Source organism: Puma concolor, chromosome D3 (genome assembly GCF_028749965.1).
Source record: "Puma concolor isolate L17-30 chromosome D3, mPumCon1.1.hap2, whole genome shotgun sequence".
Lineage (NCBI taxonomy): Eukaryota > Metazoa > Chordata > Mammalia > Carnivora > Felidae > Puma > Puma concolor.
The window spans coordinates 86,811,669-86,834,440 of record NC_141678.1 but is presented as its reverse complement, the minus strand read 5'-3'; the positions used below and the strand labels follow the sequence as shown (position 1 = coordinate 86,834,440).

At 40.6% G+C, this 22,772-nt stretch overlaps 1 protein-coding gene across 4 annotated transcripts in view; it reads left to right on the top strand.

Annotated features, from left to right (window-relative positions):
- Window positions 1-22,772, top strand: part of CD226 (CD226 molecule) — a 112,910-nt gene that overhangs the window by 81,661 nt on the left and 8,477 nt on the right. For all 4 annotated transcript variants that reach the window (XM_086683205.1, XM_086683206.1, XM_086683203.1 and 1 more), the window contains 2 exons: window positions 1,287-1,634; window positions 21,264-21,366. In XM_086683205.1, coding sequence (XP_086539331.1) covers window positions 1,287-1,634; window positions 21,264-21,366 — 451 coding nt within the window. The remainder of the gene's footprint in view (window positions 1-1,286; window positions 1,635-21,263; window positions 21,367-22,772) is intronic.

Genomic DNA, 22,772 nt, shown 5'->3' with positions numbered 1-22,772 from the left:
CGCCCCTTGTTTTTCCCATTGCTTGTGAATTTTCTCGCATTTCTTCGCCCCCCCCCCCCATTCTTGTGGTGGCTTTTTACTTAGAGATAACATGCTTCTTACTGTGTGCTTATTATGTGGGTAAAGTGTTAACTTTGATAAACAGTTGTATGATTACAAATTGAAAAACTGGAATGCTGTGTGGTTTTCTCTTTTCAACAACATTTTGACACATGGAACCACTTATTGAAGAAAAGAAGCTACCTTTTGGTGGAAATGAAACCGTTATAGACATAGTATTCTAGTTTCATATGGACAGCAAATCTTGCTGTGTTTTAGACTCAGTATCTTCTTTCAAGTATGGTTTCTCCTCTCCTTTCCTGTTCCTCTTCTTTTCTTTTGTTTCTTTTTTGAGAGAGAGTGAGGGCAAGTGAGGGAGAGGGGCAGAGGGAGAGAGAGAGAACCCTAAGCAGGCTCCACTGGAGCCCAATATGGGGCTCAATCCCATAACCTGGGATTAGAAATCAAAAATCAAGAGTCAGATTCTCAAGCAACTGAGCCACCCAGGTGCCCCCACTTCCTTTTCTTCCTCCCCTCCCCTGCCCTCCCCTCCCCTCCCCTCCCCTCCCCTCCCCACTCCTCTCCTCTTGTCTCTTACAACTGGTAGTCAAGAAGGTGGCCCAGAACTACCGATTTGGATATCTGGTGAATATTTGCTGAGTGCTCTGCTGGGTATTTCAGCTATGGTGGAAGGAAGAAATATTGAAGGACTTCCTTGGTACCCAGGAATTTAAATCACATGTGGACCCTTACTCTATGTATGCATAAGACATATCTGGAAAATATATATATTATATTTATATATCTGAAAAAAAACTTTATGCATGTATTTATTCAATGGTCATCTTTTCAATGACCATTAAAATCTTAGCATGACTACGATCTGGATACAATGTTTGAGTCACCAGCCCAGCATTTCTGCAGAATAGACTTGTGAAATTCAGCCTCTTGATAAGATCGCTGCCGAGGAAAACACTAGTGGTTTTTATTATGTTTCTTGTTATATGGTTAACCATGTAAAACTTAAGGGAATGTGTGTGAACAAGAATATCCTCCTTTTCATTTATTTACTAGCCTCTTTCAAAAGTCTTTTTCTTACAAAAAATGTGTCATAAAGATATCATTTATAGCTGATGAAACTATTAAATAACATCGCCATTCCTTTCGATAGAACTTTGAGGGTAGCTTGCACCTTCACACCCCAAAATCTGAGGTCCTAAGTGTAATCATTTGCTTCTTGTTTTCAGATGATTTCGAGATAGCTGTGCCATCAGATAGCCATATGGTCTCAGAACCTGGAAAAAATATCACACTCTCCTGTGAGCTTCCAACAAAGTGGCCAGTACAACAAATTACCTGGGAAAAGATCCAGCCCCATCAGATTGACCTCTTGACCAGCTGCAACTTGTCCCAAGGGAAAAGTTATACTTCAAAATACCAAAGATGGGTGTCGAGTGACTGTAGTCCGGGAATGACCAGCACCTTCATCATCATGCCCCAGGCCGTGGTCTCTGACTCAGGACTCTACCGCTGTGGTTTCAGTGCCAGAACGGGAGAAAATGAAACCTTTGTGAGGAGGTTGACTGTAACTGATGGTAAGTACGTGATGCATGTCTTCAAGTATTAAAACTGGAGAAGGCCAACCACTGGATTGGTTTCTGCTGTCTTTGTCATGACTGTTGTTCAAAATATTAAAAAAAAATTTTTTATTTTTGCATTTATTCATGTTTGAGAGACAGAGATAGAGCATGAGTGGGAGAGGAGACCTAGAGAGGGAGACACAGAATCCGAAGCAGGCTCCAGGCTCTGAGCTGTCAGCACAGAGCCTGACGCGGGGCTTGAACTCACGGACCGTGAGACCATGACCTGAGCTGAAGTCGGACACTCAACTGACTGAGCCACCCAGTCGCCCCCAAAATATTTTTTAATGATTGATTTCGGTAAATGTCAGTTTTTGAATCTTAGTATTTGCTTCTTCTTTACCTTGTGAATCCATCAATTACAGATTTAACGATTACAAACCTTTCCAATTTCTCGATCTGCCACATTCCTGAAATTAAAAGAAAAAATTAGTAAGTCTGAAAAGTACTGCAAGTCTCAGTTTGTATAACTTTTATGTTTTTCCAACTGCATTACAACTTTATAATGGTGGTGACTACGTTTCTAAATCCTCGTGTGTCCTCCGCAGTAACAAAATGGTGTTGGATTGGTACTTGCTGAGTCAGTGTTGAGTGGAATTTAATAAATGTTTGACAATGTTACTACTTTGCCAGCTCAGAGCTTTAATTCCTTCCATTGTTTTCAGCCCTCAGAGCAGCGACAGACTAGCCTTAGGACCTCTTCCTCTAAATCGTATTTCTTTTGTATTAGTAATTTGTCTCCTGTGTTGTAATGAGGACCTCATTTTTTAAGCTGCAGGCCCCACAAAACCTGTGTGAGAGTAAGAAAAAGTGACTTTTCACTTCCTGAAGTACAAATACAGAGAGGCCTACAGAGAAGTCTGGATGGAGGGCAGCGTTTACCTCCTCTCAGGTTCTCTCAGTTATGCCTCTGGGCGAGTTTCATAGCAGAGGAACATGTCAGAAAAAATTATTTTTGCTGGTGACAGAAGTTGTATTTCACCTTTCCTTTCGTTTCCTTTCGTTTCCTTTCGATTCCTTTCGTTTCCTTTCGTTTCCTTTCGTTTCCTTTCGTTTCCTTTCGTTTCCTTTCGTTTCCTTCCCTTCCCTTCCCTTCCCTTCCCTTCCCTTCCCTTCCCTTCCCTTCCCACTCCCTTTCTTTCATGTGCTTCCAGCCAGTTCATGTGCCTTGGCTTGTGTGGAGACTTTTAGAGCCAAGGTTCCCTGGGATTTATTTGGCTGTCCTTTATAGACTCTGCTTATACTGCAGACTGCTGTTTATTCCTGTGTTGGAAAAGAAGAAGAACAGAGTTTGTACACACAGCAGCCTCCAGTGCTGCCACTACAGCAGCTGTGTGTGCCGAGGAGGACATTTGCCAAAGGACAGCACTTTCTCATAATCACCTTGGACCACATGGAAACTTCTTTGCTTCTCTGATGACAGTGAGGGCTGTGGGCGAGGCAGAGCTTGTTCTTAGAACCTGATGCAGGAGCACCTGGGGGGCTCTGTCCGTTGAGCGTCTGACTCTTGATTTCTGCTCGGGTCATGATCTCACCATCCGTGAGATCGAGCCCTGTGTCAGGCTCTGTGCTGGCAATGCTGAGTCTGCTTGGGATTCTGTCCCACTTTCTCTCTCTGTGCCTCACCATCGCCCCGTCCCCCACCCCCTCTCTCAAAATAAACATTAACAAAAGAGAACTTGATGCAAAAGAGGGTTGATGGAATATGTGGGGGAGAAATGTTAACAGTTTCTTCATTTTAAATGTTGACTCCATTCCTTCAGGCACAAATACAAAATATTTCTTACCTTAAAAAACTTGTATTACAGAAATGTTTTTTAAACCTGAAGAAGACACACACACACACACACACACACACACACACACACACACTCATTACTCTTCTCTCAGAGACTAAGGCAAGGAAAAGTTTTATTCAGAAAAATATCATAAAGAACATTTCTCAAACACATAGGAAATAAGGTCTTCTCTGCCATATGTTGAAAAAAATAATTATAAACATCTTAAATCATAGAAAAAAATAGAGGTAATACATTTTAGGAGATACAGTTATTTCACTTTTACTAATTAATAAAAACGTCTTTCACTCATCCAAACATGACTAAGTTTCTTGCACAAAACTATAACATAAGTGATCAACGGTGTTGAAAATGAAGGTGACTGAAAGTCATGGCCAATATTGTTAGTGTCCACGTGTTTTGAACACTTGCAAAATGGCTGTTTGACATTCAATTGGCAGGTTAAAAGAATATCAACAGGGCTCATTAGTAAAAAGTTAAAGTTGATGGAAAATGCCAGCTGATGACCCTATATTTTGGTTTAATTTGATTTCAAAATAAATGTAAGTGAAGATTGAAAATTTAAAAAAAATCGGATGGAAAGCAAAATAGCTCACTTACATCTGCTCTGATGTGATTTGATTATTTCAAGTCTTGAGGCTGTTTGGTCAAAAATCAATGTAGGGATTAAAGCAGAGAGACAGGTATAAGATGTGGAGCAGATTTAATTTATTTCAACTGTCAAGGGAAAGGTGATTGTGACACAAATTTTATAAACTGCTATGCATCCTTTTGTTGGCTCCCATCAACTTCTTTTATAGGATGCAAAGGAGAGATTTTCATGACTGTCATATTCTACACACACACACACACACACACACACACACACACACACACGCAGGGCTCTCCCCTGATTTTCGCGTGTGTGTGTTCATCTTCAGACAAGCACCGAGTACTCAGAGGTCAGACACAATGCCAACCAGTGTGCCATATATACAGTTCTTTTTTTAAGTTTTTTTTTTTAATTTTTTAAGTTTTTATTTATTATTTTTTTAACTTGTTTTATTTTTTATTTTTAAAAATTTACATCCAAGTTAGTTAGCATATAGTGCACCAATGATTTCAGGAGTAGATTCCTTAATGCCCCTTCCCTATTTAGCCCATCCCCCCTTCCACACCCCCTCTAGTAACCCTGTTTGTTCTTCATATTTATGAGTCTCTTCTGTTTTGTCCCCCTCCCTGTTTTTATATTATTTTTGTTTCCCTTCCCTTATGTTCATCTGTTTTGTCTCTTAAAGTCCTCATCTGAGTGAAGTCATATGATTTTTGTCTTTCTCTGCCTGACTGATTTCACTTAGCATAAATACCCTCCAGTTCCATCCATGTAGTTGCCAGTGGCAAAATTTCCTTCTTTTCGATTGACAAGTAATACTCCATCGTGTATATATACCACATCTTCTTTATCCATTCATCCATCAATGGACATTTGGGCTCTTTCCATACTTCTGCTATTGTCAATAGTGCTGCTATAAACATGGGGGTGCATGTGCCCCTTTGAAACAGCACACCTGTATCCCTTGGATAAATACCTGGGAGTGCAATTGCTGGGTCATAGGGTAGTTCTATTTTTAATTTTGGGGGGAAACCTCCATACTGTTTTCCAGAGTGCCTGCACCAGCTTGCATTCCCACAGTTCTTTTTCTAAATGCCTATTTATTTATTTTTTGAGAGAGAGAGAGAGAGAGAGAGAGAGAGAGAGAGAGAAAGGGAGAGAGTCCCAAGCAGGCTCTGCAGCAGCTGCACAGAGCCTGACACGGGGCTCAACCTCACAAACCATGAGATCATGACCTGGGCTGAAATCAAGAGTCAGATGCTTAACCGACTGAGTCATGCTGATGTCCCATCCAGTTCTTGATATATTTTGAACAGAGGGAGAACATGGTAGAAGCATGGGCTGAACCCGAATTTCCTATTGACTATTCTTTGCTAAGTGGAAATAAATGTTTGTGTCCTGTCCTTTGCACTCAGGACCTGGGAAGTAGTTTGAAATATCTCCAGACTGGCTTTTCTGAATTTGAAACTTGTCTAGAGCATGGGGCAAGGAACAGGGGGAAATGTGTGTTTACTGATGGTGACCAAGATTATTTTGGGCCCTTTATGTCTTCTAGATTGTCATTAGTCACAATAAAAGCATTTTAGTTTCCACCAAAAGAATTTGTGAAGCTGTTTAATATTAACCAAGTGACGTTCAGCCTACTATTGTTTCAGCCGAGTTTATTGGTCATAAAAAGAATGAGGATCAAAGAAATGACATGAGCTCTCGCAGAAAGTTTCCGGAGGAGACGAGTTTTGAACAAACTTCTGTTCGCCACTGCCGAACAGTGTTGTTACTCGTGTGTTTGTCCAATCTTCCTCTGCCAGTGAGGCCACTCAGCCGAACCACCAAGTTTCAACTGATGATCAGAGCAGAGAACAGAGACAAAACAGGGTGTAAGAAGTAACACAAAATATGCACAGGAACGAGGGAGGAGGGACGAGGAAGTTGTGTGTGCGTGACTGCAATCAAGTGACTAGGTTGGTACAGAGATTTTGAGTTGGGGGTTAATATCATTCGTATCAATTAGATGATAACTTGGTGTGATTCTGGGTCTCATGTAAGAGCAATGACAGCCATTACTGATTCTTGACCAAAATAGCAAAAAATGATATTCAAGGAAGTGTAAGTGAAATCACTGAGTACAGAATCAAAAAGAGAAATGTGAGACAGAGGAAACCAGCTGCCACAGTTAGGGCATGAATATTTACGTTCTCGTACTGAGCTACCACAAACTGGGTCTTTGGGCACAAAAAGGAGCCCACTCCAAGCAGACAGATTTCAAATGGTGCCTCTCTGGGCAGGCAAATTAGAAAAAGGTACCCCTTCCTCCAGGCTGGTTAAGACCCCAAAGGTACGCAGGCTTGGTTGGGGGGCCACAGGCCCCTTACGCTTCTTGGCTGGGACAAGGCGGCCTGGACGAGGGCAGAGGGCTAGTCTGGTTGGAATGTCAGCTTGTACCTTCCATGGCCTTGCTAGTCATTCACACTTTCTTACTTTCCCTCTTCCCAACCAACCTACTAATTTTCACCCCATTTACCTCCTTTCCGTTAGGATTTCTGTCAGATCTCTTCCATGTTCACAACTTTTCCACATTAGCCCCAAACGGCTTCCCTGCTGTTGAACTATGAAACATTTTGAATTTCTCAAACTTTTATAACTCGGGAATTTATACCTTTGAGTCACTCAATAATTGCACCTGTTTGCGATGGGTCCAGACACTTACGTTAGGAAATTACTTGAGGTTTGGGATTATGGCATCTTTGTCAAAATATCTTTCCAGAAGATTTTCAATAAATGTTCTTGACTGATTCTTTGTATGTTAATATTTTTATATATTCTGGTATATGTCTCTATATTTTAACATATTCTAAAACATGTCCATTTTATTTTCAAGTTTTGTAGCTAGATTATTTCTAGCTACACTGAAACATTTGAGGTTTAATTGCTGATCAGAGAAACCTAAACTCTGAGGAGATCCGTTGCAATACTCGAGGAGAAAACTTGCATGAATTTTGTTTACATTTATGTCTTTCAAAAAATCTATTTCCTTTAATAGGAAGGTTTAGTTTTCTTGTTTTGCGTGTTTTGTATAAATGGCGCATAATTGCATCACTGGACCTGGTGGGTGGGGCTTGCAAATGAAAATGACAGAAACGTTCACTGGGAAATCATGGGGCCACAGCCAAGGGAATCCTCCCGTGTTTCTTCAGTGAGGTGGAGGGTTGACAAAGACGCAGGAGCATAGAGGAATAGGTACTGTAGGTTCCAAATCTTGCCTGCACACAGCTTGGTGGAGTTTCCTGACTGTGGGACTCTGCTCCCAAGTTGGCTGGAAGAACAAGGAGGAAGAGAAATAAACTTGGTTTATTTCTTTGGCCTTTACTTTCTGCTAAAAGGCAACCAGTTTGCTCCCAGGTGATTTGATTCCTGGACAGTTTCGGCTTGTAGACAAGAGAATTTTTTTTAGGGGCCCATTTATCCAGAACCTTCTGTCCCATCCCTGCGAATTCATGATAGATGTGAATACTGTAGGCATGGGGGTTGTCTGAGCTGAGATGTCCTGGAATGCCAGATACGTTTATTTCCATGACATAGTGTTATGAACTTCAGCTTTTGAATATCTTCACCTACATAGAAAATAACGTTTCTGACAGTTCCTTTATATAATTAGAACCACAGCAAAAGAATTCAAGAGCACTGGTGTCACTGCTCACAAGTTAAAATAGCCTCTGCTGAAATGGATCAAGTCCAATTTTCAGCTCAGTTAAGTTTTTAAAATTCTGGATGATAGCTGGATATCCAGACAAGACATACTGTTTCCAGCATCACAAGTGAGATGATTGCTCAATCATGGCCTATTATGTCTCTGTGTCTTTATGGATACCTCTGCCCAAGTCAGTTCTTTTAGGAGACATTGCATTAAAAACAAAAAGGTATATAACCAGTTAGTTTGTTTTGTAAACCCCAGGTATTGATTTATTCATCATTCCTAATGCACAAAATCCTGGAATGTTTGCCTGCAGTCGTTTTTTGTATACATACCATATTTGTATAGATAAACAAGATAGCAAATTTGAATAATAATAATGACAAGTTAGCATCAGAGAGAAAGAAATGCCGAAAGACCTCATGTTAAGTTGATCTGATGACACTGTTACACAGAAGCATTGTTGGGTGTATGTTCCTACCTCATGCACGTTTACTTGCTTTACATGACTATAAACAATGTAAATTAGAAAGTACCTAATCCTAGGAACTACTTTTCTTTAAGTGATCTTTATCCTCACCTGAATTTCAAACAATTTTCACAAAGTTTTCCTCTCCCTAGCAACTTAGAGCACAGAGAAGAATTCAAGTTCAGACAAATGTACTGATTTTCTTCCTACTTAAAATCCCTGTCCAGAGACCTGCCTAATAACTCTTAACTGCAAAACAGCCATTTATACACTTTTGTCACGCGTGGGATTTTTTTTTTTAAGCATCTGGGAATTGTGAACAGCTTGTGTTTGTCCCTGAGAGCCTTATTAGGGACTGAACATAGATGATTGTGTGAAGTTTTCCCCAAAGGCAAATGGAAAATTACTTAAAATTAAAAAAATAAATAAATAAAGGTCTTCATATGAGACTAATGGCATTTCATTCGTAATAGTGATTCCAGCTTTAAGTGTTATGATTCAATTAGTCAGGTAACTACTAGCAACTTCCACTGAAGTATTTCAAAGATACACTGAGCTGACTCTTGACAAATATTGACATACACTAGGTGACCGAATAGGTTTGCAGAGGACTGTGTTATTTGAAAGGCCAGGAAATGGAGAATAAACATAGATCTGTCATTTGTAGAGACACATCTTTGATCCTCAACTGATATCTTAGAAGTTATTTACACTCCAGTGATTCAGAGACTTTTTTTTAATTGAAATATAGTAGACATACAGCATTCTATTAGTTTCAGGTGTACATCATATTGGTCCAACGATTATACACATTATGAAATGCTCATGACAGTAAGTGTAGGTACCCTCAGTCACCATGCAAAATTATTATATTATTATTGACTATATTCCCTATGCTGCACATTTCATTGCATGACATTTATTTTATAATTGGAAGTTTGTACCTCTTAATCCCCTTCACCTATTTCACTCATCCCCCACCAACCTTCCCTCCGGTAACCACCAGTTTGTTCTCTGTATTTATCTATTTCTGTTGTTTGTTTGTTTTGTGTTTTAGATTCCACATGTAAGTAGAATCATATGGTATTAATCTTTTTCTGATTCAGGGATATAAATATATATATAGTTATATATATATATATATATAGTTTTGTTTTAAGTTTATTTATTTATTTTGAGAGAGAGAGAATGCCAGCAGGGTAGGGACAGAGAGAAAAGGGAGAGAGAATCCTAAGCAGGCTCCACGCTGTCAGCAGAGAGTCTGATGCAGGGCTCAAACTCGTGAACCGCGAGATCATGACCTGAGCCCAAATCAAGAGTCGGACACTCAATTGACTGAGCCATCCAGGCACCCCTGATTCAGGAATTTTTAAGAGGAATGTTTCCAACAGAGATATTTTTGGATACCTTTTTAAAAATAAATATATTGCAGTATCATTGACTACTCTAAAATTTATTTCTGGAGTTAATTCAAAACAGTTCACTTTCACTAGAACTCAAAAGTAACTGCAATGTTCAAAATCTTTTAAATGTAGGAGTAGCATTTTATTTGATTAACCCAGAAGAAGAGATTCTGCCTTTCGTGGATACAAGGTTGAAATGTTAATGCTCTCAATTGGATTGATCGGGACTGAGAAATGGCTTTAGAGGAGATGAATAGTGAGTGAACTGAAAAATCCTTATTATCACTATGACAGACATGGCAAGTCCCGAGGAGATACTGAGATGAGGAGACCACATTAACAAAAGGTGGGATGTTTTCTGTGGCTTCCAGCTGAAGAAGTTCAAGGATACAATGCATTTGCACATGACCCCCAAATGGGTGCCACATAGGAGACAAGTTCACAAATACAGAAAAATACAGGCTTGCAAAGTATAATTATTGTTTGTTATGAATAATAATGATGTTAATGTGCCTTTAGTTTTTCATGACTTAGAGCACTGGATAAATCCTTCACTTTTTAAATCTGTGTGTGCATGTACATTTGTAAGTTAAGGTGTCTGTGAGCATTTGGCAGCTGGAACAGTGTGCAATCTGCCATCTGTAAACATTCAGTAAATACATGTGATGTGTGGGCAGTTTTACACTCATGAAACACACACACACACACACACACACACACACACACACACACACACACCAAGTCCCAAGTACTTTAATCAGAACAGGTGGTTTTGGTTTTATGTTGACTACTGTCTTCTCTTCCTGATTCAGTAAAGGTTATCAGTTATGCCATCCAGGCATGCAATTCCTACTTTAATCAATGGCTATTTTTTAAAAAGGAGAGATCAGAGGGGTAATGAAACTAGATCATAAAGCTGCAGGTTTTTAAATTATTACTATAGCTTTTGTTTCTTATAGCCAAGCATTGGCTTTCATATATTTGTAGAGTGCCTACTAAACATTTTCATCTTATTTACTTTTATTAAGTTTATTTATTTATTTTGAGAGAGAGAGCAGGTGTGTGCTCATGAGCAGGGAGAAGGGTAGAGAGAGAGAGGCAGAGAATCCCATAGAGGCACCATGTTGTCAGCACAGAGCTCAACACAGACTCATAAGCCGTGAGCTCTCACAAGCCATGAGATCATGACCTGAGCCAAAATCAAGAGTCGGATGCTCAAACCAGGCACTTCAATAAACATTTTTTTTAAATAAAATGAGTTAAAATTGAATATTTGGAGGTAAATATTCAGCCCAAAGCTTGCAGTCTCTTTTGTATTCTGAAAAGATCTGTACGACATAACATATTTATATATAGGTCTTTATAAATACCATATAGTTTGAATTTTAAAGATTTCTGAAGATTCAAGGGAAAAATTGTAGCAGTTATAGGAACTAAATGTGACAGGCTTGTCTTGGCTACTATATGACAAACTCATGGAGGTGCTTATATGTGTCATTCTAAGAATTTACTGGTAATTATTCATTCAGTTGCCACAACAACTCTGTTGTTATCTGCATTTTACGATTGAGGAAAGTGACGCATGGTGAGATTGAGTAACTTATTCAAGGCTCCAGAGCTAGTGAGCAGAGGGGCTAGGGTCCGGAGCTAGGGAGGAGGACTTCAGAGTTCTTGTAGTTAACAGCAGCGCTATATCATTGCCCCAAGTGAAAGAAAAAAGTCAGCACTGTCATCAAAAGATGCATCACAGAAGAAGCTGCCCATGGAGAGTTCCACAGCCTTGTCTCCCCCACCCCCCTGTTACCTACAATAGATTTCAAACTGAACCAACATATAGAGTGAGTGTAGGCAAAGTAATGGGAGTCTGGTCTCCCACAATGTTGTTCCAGCTCTGTGTGCTTAGTTAGGCTGGCACAGGTGCTGTGTGGGGTTCTCTACTGACTTGTCCCCTCTTCTGAGGCCTGTGGGTGTTAGGGAATGGTGTGAGGGAGGGTTCCTGCACAGTCACATGAGGGACGAGCAAAGTCAGGTAGCGGGTATTTGGGTCTGGAGGGGAGTGCTAGTGTCTGCTGAAGTCAGGTGCGCACCAGGAACAGATGAGGGCGACTTGAGGAGTAACCTCTGGACGAAGGAGAGTCAGGGTTCTTGCTGGAGAGAGGTGGTGGCAGCTCAGCTCTCACGTGGCTTCTTGGCTTTGGCATAGCGACTGCCCCCGAGGTCTATACCAGAGCTGCCCACTAGACTCTCCCCTTGTGGGGAAGCACACTCCCTTGAGCAACTTCCTGGGAATCTGCTCTACATTTTCAAGGGCAAACTTCTTCCATTTTACCCTCCTCCCTCCTTCTCCTTCCTCTCGAATCCTCCTCTCGCTCTTGTTCTTGTAAAGACCATTGAACCCAGAGCTGGAGTTATAAGGCGTCAGAATTCTAGTTCCTCACCCTCAAGGACAGAGAAGGCTTACTCTCCAAAACCCCCCAAGAAAATCAAAAGTTTATTTTATATATTAAAATATTCCAAATAGTTGCATTCGCTCATATTTATGGACCTTAATATCAAACAGCCAAATATGTAAAACATTGAAATGGTATGGTATGGTATATCTACTGTGTTTACTGCATGACAGAAATGTTTATCTGGATTTCAATAGAGCATTTGAAAAATTTCCTGTTCTATCTTTGTGGATACACATAATAGTGACACTGTAATATAGAGTTACACTTGGTTAAACAACAGTGATAACGACAGTGTGCTGGGGAATTATAATTAAAAGCAAAATCTCTTCACTCCCCAGAAAACAAAGGTAGAAGAGAAAGAAAACAATTTTGTTATTAAATAAGCATTAAACCAGAATTGTGATGTGCATCTCAGGCAATCTGCCAAGAGAGTGCAGAGACAGAAATCTCACCTTTCATGGGCCCCACAGATACGACCCATTACAGATGTGTTTTCAAGGTAAACAGTAACTAGTCCTCAGTTAAAAGGACCTGACAGCACCATATGTCACACACAGTTCAACCTAAATTCACCTGGTAAGTGGGGTGACCATCTTTGTTGGCTAATTGGTTTTATCCAAAGGAAAAATGAACTTCTTACACCAGTCCACGAGAAGGTACTTGTGCACCTTGGAGAAAGGTGTCTGTGGAATGTAGGCTCCTACCCTCCCACAGAATTAGGAGGTAAGAGCACTGTCTTCCTTGATGATTGCATTCCGAAGCCATGGCTTTGAGTTACCACAGCGGAAGAACGCAGAGCCAGATCAGGAAAAGTAAAAGGCACATGGGGCAAAGTCAGAATGACTAACTGATTTCCCAGAGAGAAAAAGCAGGTGTTTGACATAAGCCACATTGTTTGTATAAATAATTCAGACACAGTAAACCACCCTAACCACAGTCAGGGAATGGTAGAAACCCTCCAAAACTCTGAGTCCCCATGCACTAGCCAATGGCCAACCTTGTACACAAGCCTTTCTAAGGATAGCGGTCTCTGGCCCGCTCCATTAACTCTTTTCTGTACACTTAATTCACTAAGAAAGTGAGCAAGATTGGTGCAGTTCTTGACATTATCACTTATGACACATCAACACAGTCTTCTTTAAATAATATGTGTCCATGAAAATTGAGGTTCATGAAATACAAGAAACGTAACATAAGACTAAGAAACATTTGGGTGAAAGGATGAGACATCTAATACGATAGAGTAAGCCATGAAAGGTTTCCCAGTAAGTGTCCCAAACCAAAGATGTTCGCCATCCCTATGCCTCACATGCTGACTTAGATTCCCTTGCCGTACACCAATCACTGTAGAGTGCTATGGTCCTCAGTACGTATGGCGTCATGCACATAAAGACACCAGATAATGGAGCTAATGCAGTCATCCTATATCGAGTAGGTAAACTTTACGGCCCATCTTAGACTATGTGTATCTCAACTGATGTAAAAAGTTTAAGTTCTTGAGTCATTTGGGAACTATTTTCCATCAAAAGAGGCAAACTCAGCATAGTATAGCAAAAATTGTACATTGGGTTGGAAACTTGCTTCTCTTGTTCGTTTGCTCCAGGACAATGATTTAGATTCTCTTACATTTCTGTTTGTGTTCTCTTATGTTTCTGTTTCTTATGTTGATTTTTTAGATTTTCTTTATGTGCTATAAGTCTCTCAGTTAAAATCTGATAATGCTTTTATTTTGAGAAAGAGTCATTACTCTTCACTCAGAAGAAGGATTAGAGGCTGATGTCATGGTTCTTCAGTCCTCTGAAAATAATTTATTCGCTAGGATCTTCCTGCTATAAAACAGGGGAAGGCTTCTGAAATGCGAAGAGTATAAAATTGATTTGCACAAAGAAAGTTGACCTTTGAAAACTTGGAATAATATTACCATATCAGTATCCACTCGATGTATATTTCAGCCATACAGGAAAGTTCAACAAACTTTGGGCCGCCATTAAATCCAGTGGTCCTCCAAAGCTATAATTATCTTGTACATGTTTATCGATGCTACCTCTGCCTTTTCCGAGGAAGGTGCATCTAGCTGCAGGAGCAAGCATCCTGCTCCACATGACTAGTTCAACATGAAAAGAATACAAGTGAGTTATTTTTTAAACCCTAACTTGAATGGACATATACAAAATATATTATTAATAATTTATATATTATGTAGTACTTAAATATATAAAGCTCGTCTATATGTTTTATTGAAGCCCCATAGCCACCCTTGGGTTGATTTTATCATCACTTTGCAAATGCCAAAAATGTGCCTGCGAGATTGTCTTATGATGAGGTCTTCCAGGCAAAAGAATTAGAAGGTAGGACTAGGCCCCAAGTCTTCCTTCCTCGATGTGTTTTTGCAACAAATCAATGTAAGTTGGATAGTTACATTATATGGTGATTACGAATTAGGATTGACCTTATAATAGTGTGTCAGCTCACATATATCTACCCTGTGAGAATTCACCCATGATGTAGCCTCATGTCTACATAGAATGAAGTCTAATAGTTTTGCTTTTCTTTTTAATGGGGTTAGAAAGCAGAATAACTTTTTTGTTTGTTTTAATGTTTATTCATTTATTTTGCGAAGGAGGAAGAGAGAACACCCATGCGTGTGTGAGTGGGGGAGGGGCAGAGAGAGATTCTCAAGCAAGCTCCATGCTGGCAGCACAGAGGCCAATGTGGGGCTTGAACTCACGAATCATGAGATCATGACCGGAGCTGAAACCAAGAGTCAACGCTTAATCGACTGAGCCACCCAGGTGCTCCAGAAAGCAAGAATAATTTTAACTGGTGTCTACCATGACCTACCCCAGGCTGGCTAGAGGCTCAGGGTCTGTGAGTTTTTCCTAGCAGGTTGTTTAGTCCAGATATTTAGGTTCTGAGTCACTTGGCTTCCTCACTTCCTAACCCACCTCAAACTGTAATAAAAGATAAAGAATAGACATTAATGCCTGCTCTTGCCGCCTGGCTCTAAGGGAAGGACCTGGCGTCATTTCTGCCATGAGCCTTTCTAAAGGTTTATAACTCAGCCATAAATACTTGTCATTGGCAGGAACGTAGCCTGGAGGGTGGCAGTCCCGGAGTAAATTATTCATTTATATATTTCACTGACATGCTTTAAATTGTTTTAACTGTATTTATCTTTTTTGATGGGAGGGAAAATAATGGCTTTATGGTTCACGACACTTTTGTCCTCCTATGAATCAAGACAGCATTGGGATGAAAATGAAAAAAAAAAAAATCAGCAAAAAAGTGGCTGCTGAGAATACACATAATTCTTTCTTTAAGAGAGGGGCTTGAGGGCTGACATTATTCAGCCCAACATCTATTAGCAGAATTTAGGCAAAAGTGAATGTTATGAACTATTGATTGATTCCCTGAAGCATCCACACCCATTGCTTTTCCTTTTTGTTTTGGTTTTTAGTCACTCAGGGCCCAGCAAGTCGTGTGGCTACACCGGCCTGGTACCAAGTACTGGGTGTTCATGTTAGCGCAGCAGCGGGTCAGGGAAAGAAGTAAAAAGCAGGGTTGACTACAGACAGGGAGGCTCTACACTGCAGCCTCTCTGGATCTCTGGAGCGTGAGTGAGTTTGCACCTGGCTCCCATGCTCTTACCCTTGTTTCGTACAGGGAAATCTTCATTCTGGTGTGTTTTTTAATTGTCCAGGGCCTTCCAAAACAATATAAGCTCCATCAATCAAGTATGTGGTATAATAAGAAATGTGGTCTCTGCCCCCTGGTTCTTTTCACAGAACTCCCAAACCCTTGTTAATTTCCTTAGTGATACGGGTACCAGGAACATCTTTTGCTATAACACTTGGTCACGGTCCCCAATTCCTGACACAAGAGCTTCTTGAATCTCCAGAGCAATGAGTGTCCCTTTGCAAGTTAATGAGGCTACTGGTGGCTGGAAACACAGAACGAGCTTCGGCATGGAGGGCTGGAGCCAGAGGGATCAGCCACATGATTGGAGGGTTGGAATTTAAAGCCCTTTTCCCCCTGAAAAAGTGAAGCGGTGCTGGGGGTTGGATTAATCACCAGTGATCAATGATTTAATTGCTTATGCCTGTCCAGTGGAACCTCCATCAAATCCCTAAATGACAGGGTTCAGGGAGCTTCTGAGTTAGCGAACACATGCAGGGTCACGGGAGGGTGGTCCATCCCTAGAGGCATGGAAGTTCTATCTGTATTCCATTAACTTGCCTTGTTTGTCTCTTCCATTTGGCCATCTCTAAGTTGCATCTTTTCTAATAAACCAGTAGTAGGAAATAAAGTGCTTCTCTGAGTTCTGTGAGTCGTTACAGCAAATTGTCCAACCTAAGGAGGGGATCACGGGAATCTTGGATTTATGGCTGGTTGGTCCATCAGAAGTAGGGAGACCTGGACTTGTGATTGGAGACTGAAGCAGGAAGTGGGGGGCAGTGAGGGTCTGTGGGGTCTGTGCCAACTCAGGGAAAATTAGTGTCAGCAGTGCTGTGAGTAGAGATACAGTTTTGTTCTCGTTGATGTTTTCCCTTTAGGAACCAAATCCCTTTTTACATACCATTTCATCTGTCATGCCAAGTGTATACTATGGCTTGAGATACTGTGTGTGAAAAGATGGAGTAAACAGATCTGACTCCAACACGTCAAGCACTACTAGAAGAGGTTAAAAGGAGGTAACATATTTCACATTAAAGGATGCATTTGAAGTTTAGATTTATAATTGAATGGTATGAAACACATGACTAGTACCTTTCAATGGTTTCTATTTAATTCATTTAATTGGAGTTTAATAAGGAGTGCCATCTTAATTCTAAGGATTCTGAATATACTCCTACAAAAAAAGTTCTCCACATCTTGTACTTTAAATATCACCAGTGGGGTGCCTGGGTGGCTCAGTTGGTTAAGCGTCAGACTCTTGGTTTCAGCTCAGGTCATGATCTCACTGTGAGTTCAAGCCCTGTGTCGAACTCTATGCTGACAGCAGAGGGCCTGGTTGGGATTCTCTCTCTCTCTCTCTGCCCCTTCCCAGCACTCTCTCTCTCTCAAAGTAAATAAATAAACTTAAAAAAAAGGTTAAAAATAATATCATCACTAAAATTTGTCTGATGATTTTGTTTTCAGCATGCAGACATTTACATTTTTCTACTATTTTTTTTTTTCCATTTAATAAAAGCAATACATCACTTAGAAAGTTTGGAAAATGCCAAAAATCCTAAAGAAATAATTGCTTTTTTTTAAATATAAGCTATCGTCAAGTTGGCTAACATACAGTGTGTATAGTGTGCTCTTGGTTTTGGGGGTAGGTTCCCATGGTTCATTGCTTATGTACAACACCCAGTGCTCATCCCAACAAGTGCCCTCCTCAATGCCCATCACCCATTTCCCCTTTTCCCCCACCCCCTCATCAACCCTCAGTTTGTTCTGTGTATTTAAGTGTCTCTTATGGTTTGCCTCCCTCCCTCTCTGTTTGTAACTATATTTTTTTCCCCTTCCCTTCCCCCATGGTCTTCTGTTAAGTTTCTCAAGATCCACATATGAATGAAAACATATGATATCTGTCTTTAGGAAATAATTGCTTTTAATGCCACTCCCTGGAGATCATCACTTAAAAACATTTTTTTTAACGTTTTTTATTTATTTTTGAGACAGAGAGAGACAGAGCATGAACGGGGGAGGGGCAGAGAGAGAGAGAGACATAGAATCAGAAGCAGGCTCCAGGCTCTGAGCCATCAGCCAGGAGCCCGACGTGGGGCTTGAACTCACGGACCGCGAGATCGTGACCTGAGCTGAAGTTGGACGCTTAACTGACTGAGCCACCCAGGCACCCCTAAAATTTTGGCATTTGTAACCTTGCAGACCTTTTCCCCCTAAGTCCTACACTTGGCCGAGAGAGTTTAACATGCATCATTGTGAATTATGGTTTTGAAATTTTACTTAACTTTATACCCCTAGTCAGCAGTTTTCCATTTCATTCAAATTTCTCACACACATCATCCGAATGTCTGTAGCCGAGCTTTACAGGGTGGGCTCCAGATCAGAAACACGGGCATCACAGGAGAGCTGCATCTGCGAGGACCCACCCAGACCCACTGGGGCAGAGTTTTGGAGGGGGGACACCCAGTCATCTGCGGGTTAGCAAGCCCCCAAATGATGCCCATGCAGAGGGAGTTTGAGGACTGCAGTTGTGTGGTCTGGCTCTCTGTCTACTTGGGGGAAATGAGGATTTTCTTTTGGCAGTTGTAAATGTTTTACAGAACGCTTTGTTCACATTTCAGAGCATTTCTTTAGAATACAGTAATTAATCAGATGTGTAAGCACCTAGTGAAAGGGCGTGACACATGCAGACCGAATTCCTTCTGGATGCAGGTTGTGGTAGTTCCCCGTCCTCCAAATAGAGCTTGAGATGCTCTATCTGACCACAGTTTTCCTCTTACACAAACTTGTTCTTTTAGTGCTTTTTCTTAGTTATTTGTATCTTTCATATTGTCTTCTATAACTTTTCCATTTTTTTTTTAATGTTTATTTATTTTTGAGAGAGACAGAGACAGAATGTGAGTGGCTTAGGGGCAGAGAGAGAGGGAGACACAGAATCTGAAGCAGGCTCCAGGCTCCGCGCTGTCAGCACAGAGCCCAATGTGGGTCTTGAACCCAAGAACTGGGAGATCATGACCTGAGCTGAAGTCGGGGGCTCAGCCAAGTGAGCCACCCAGGCACCCTTATAGCTTTTTCTTAATGCCAGGATGTGTTAAAGATACTTTTTGTGTGCCTTTACATGTTGTTTGTGGTCATTTTAACATACAGATATTTTTCACTTGACCTGGTCAATCCTATATATTTATTTATTTTTATAAATCTAAATGCCATTTCTCATTCCTGAGATTAAATAATATTTACTTATATTTTCATCTAATGTTTATGCGAAAAGATTTGGAACTGTAGTCAACCCCAATTTTTTTTTTACTGTAACTTTTGTTTTTTACTATCTAAATAGCATTTTCTTTTTTTATTAAAGATTTTTTATTTTTTAATGTTTATTTATTTTTGAAAGAGAGAGAGTGAGAGACAGAGAGCAAGCATGAGAGGAGAAGAGAGAGAGGGAGACACAGAATCCAAAGCAGGCTCTGAGCTGTCAGCGCAGAGCCCGATGCGGGGCTCGAAGTCATGAAATGCAAGGTCATGACCTGAGCTGAAGTCGGACTGAGCCACCCAGGCGCCCCTAAATAGCATTGTCAAAGTGGTTAAACAGTTTTCCCACAATCCTGTCCGTGAATATTTTAATCATAACTTTCGTTTTCTCACCGTGATTGCCTATTTGATTTAACCTTAGCACCTGTGATACTCAAATTATGTCGGTACAGCAGGTGTAATCCCTTTATAGTCCTGTGTTACAATGCAAAATAATTTCAGGTATTTTGTTCATTTGGTTTTTATAATGTACCAAGAACTGAAAAAGCTCTTAAAAATTTATTTGACTGGGAGAACATGTCATTGTTCCTTTCGTGAGGGCAGTTCAATGTATTTTTGTTCTGAATAAATTTAGCTTTTCCTCTTTCCATCATAGTTGGACAAAAGCCATTCTTAGACTGGATGTATGTGCAAAGTCTGTAAGGTTCACACAGTTTGCTACTTTTATTCACCTTACGGTTTCAACAAGTTTGAAAAATGAAAATAATATTTATGAGTTGACTTGGTTTCTCTTTGCAGGAAAGCTTACAAAAGAATGTGTGGATGTGGACTCTGAGCCCCTATCGTGAAAAAATTGCAGCTACATAGTGGGTCAGGAAGGAAGAAATAATCCGAGGGAAAGATCAGGAAGACTCTAATGAAAAGCATGATTTGCAGGTTGGCATAGGATGGCCGATGGCACAGAGTCTCGGGTAGAGCACTGGGCTTTAATTTCAAGGTTGGAGGGAAGTCGTGCTGTTTGTTTGCCAGAGCTGGCCCCTTTCTGCAAGAAGGGAGACCTGCAGGTGCGCCGTCCCAAAGAGACGTGGCGGTGAGGACAGCTCCCGGGTTCTGATTCACTCCCATTCTGGGCAGCAGCAGATATTGATGGGGTTTCTTCTCCTGGGAAGGAGCTCTGTGGGAGGCAGTGGGTGAGATGTATCACGGGCAGGAGGACATTTTAAAGATAAGAGGCTCTCTGACCTCATTGGAGATCTTGCTCCAGAGTGACGTTTCTCTAGTGGTTTATTGCTTAGTTGAATACGACCTCATTAGAGTCTCACCACAGTTCTGGGATGTGATTAGGACTGTTGTCATTGTCATGGTTTGACAAACGAGGAAAGGCAAACACAGAAGGTTAAGGAATTGGCTGGAGGTCACACAGCTGAGGAGTAGCAGAGCCAGGAAGAGAGATGCAGGTTCCTGGACCATGTTGTCTGTGCTTAACACTGAGCTGGAGTAACATAGTTTTTCAGAGTACTTCTTATCATTAACTCCAACTGAATGAAATTATTTCTTAAATTCTGCTTATAAAATGACACTGTCGTGTGAATGTACTTAATATATCAGTCTTAAGAAGTATCTTCATTTATGTACTCTTTTGATAGTTTTCTTTTTCTACAGAAGATTTTGTGTATGTGACTGGGAGCGCATTAGACTGAAGTGATTATCTGTCTCAAACATACACTCTTTCTATTCTCGTTCTTTTTTTAGTTTTTATTTTTAATTGAAGTATGGTTGACATACAATATTACATGAGTTTGAGGTATATGGTAGAGTGATTCAATAATTACGTACCTTAGGAAATGGTCATCATAACAAGTCTGATTACCACCTGTCACCATTGAGAGTTATTAAATATTATTAACTATATTCCATACACTGTACTTTTCATCCTTGTGACTTACTTATTTTATAACCCGAAGTCTGTAACTCTTAATTCCCATCACCTTATTTATTCTTGTTCTTCTTAAGGTGCTAAACTCAGCTGAAACAAGGAACTAATAAAACTCTGTGAGGAGCCAGAAATATTTAGGAGACTCTAAAATAAAAATGTCTCTTCCTCTTATCTCATCCTGCTTTTTCATTGGACTCTTTGTTCTGAATTGTTACTCTGTTTGATTAATGGACCCTTTCCTCATTTTCCCACCTTCCTTTTTTTTCTGACTTGAGCTGAATTCCTAATTCTTACTGTATATACTTTTTTCCTCCTAGGTAAAATGGATAACCAATATACCCTCTTTGTGGCCGGAGGAACAGTTTTATCGTTGCTGTTTGTAATCCTAATGACCGCCGTCATTGTCATTTCTCATAGAAGGTGAGTATTGCAACCCATCTGGAATCCAGTTTCCCCTGAGTAATTCTGATCTGAGGGGCTCTCTGTTAATAACCCAGTAGTTGGCCAAGCTGTCTTAGGCCTCACATACATAAGTATTTTTCTTACACAGAGGAGGAGAAGTAGTTGTGGGTAATATCAGGGGAGAAAGCTAGAATAGTTCACTTAAGAATTAGTAGGAGCTGCTCCCATATTAACAAAGCCTTCATATCCTGGGGAGGCAATTGCCTGGTGCCTCTGCTCTGTCTCCTGTGCCGTCTATCTTACTCCTCCTGCAAGGAAAAGAGGCTGTTGGGCAAGGGGTGCTGCGTGTGTGCGTGAACGCGCGTGTGTTATGGAGAGGGGAGAGGAAGAGAAGGAGGGATTCTGAGAAGGGGAGGAACAAGGTTGTGCAGCAATGATACCTTCGTGTATTCATTCATCAAGCAGCTATTTCGACAGTGGCAAACAAGACATGATGGGGTGCACACTCCAATAAACAAACAACATAGTTTTAGATGGTTGTAAATTCTCTGAAACGAGCAATGTAGATACTATCCCTGAAAAATTATTGAGGAAGAGAGGTGTTGGAAGGGGCTAACTTAGAGAGAGTATTTGGCCATTGACCTCGACTAAAGTTTCCTACCTTTTACTGTCTTGCAGCACACCTGGGGGTTTTCTAGGATATTCTTGGTTGACGCTTTCTTCCTTTTCTTGCTATCTTACATTCACCAACTCACTTGTCTATGTGTTTGTTGCAATCTTAGCTGTAATCATATTGAGTTGGAATTACTCTTAATTCTTAAGTTCCAAGTAAAGTGTTCTCTTCTTAGGGGAGGGAAGGAATACATCTATCTCCGCTCTTCTCCTCTACCCCAGCAATATTACCAAGCACACGCACACGCACACATGCTTGCACATGCGTGTGTATTAGTAGGATGTCAGGTAGGTTTCTCTGTCTCGGCTCCATATCCCGGCCTTACCTCTTTGGAGGGTTGTATCACTGCTCACTTGATATTATGAATGCTCTCTGGCTGCTCCCTGGCTCCGGGTGTGTCCTGTCTTTCTAACACATCTTTTCCTGGTTGCTCTTCTAACAGCTAGATTGATCATGTCCTTCCTGTTTAAAAGTCACTAACCCTGTATCAGAGGTACCTGTTGTTCTGACCCCCATCTAATTAGTGGGACTCCAACCTAATGTTCCTTCATATTTTCTACTTTACTACCCCTGATGTTGACAAATTTTGTCAAAACTGCAAGTCTTGAAAAAAATTAAAAAAAAAATTTTTAAATGTTTATTTACTTTTGAGAGAGAGAGAAAGAGACAGAGGCATGAGCAGAGTAGGAACAGAGAGAGAGAGGGAGACACAGAATGTGAAGCAGGCTTCAGGCTCCGAGCTGTCAGCACA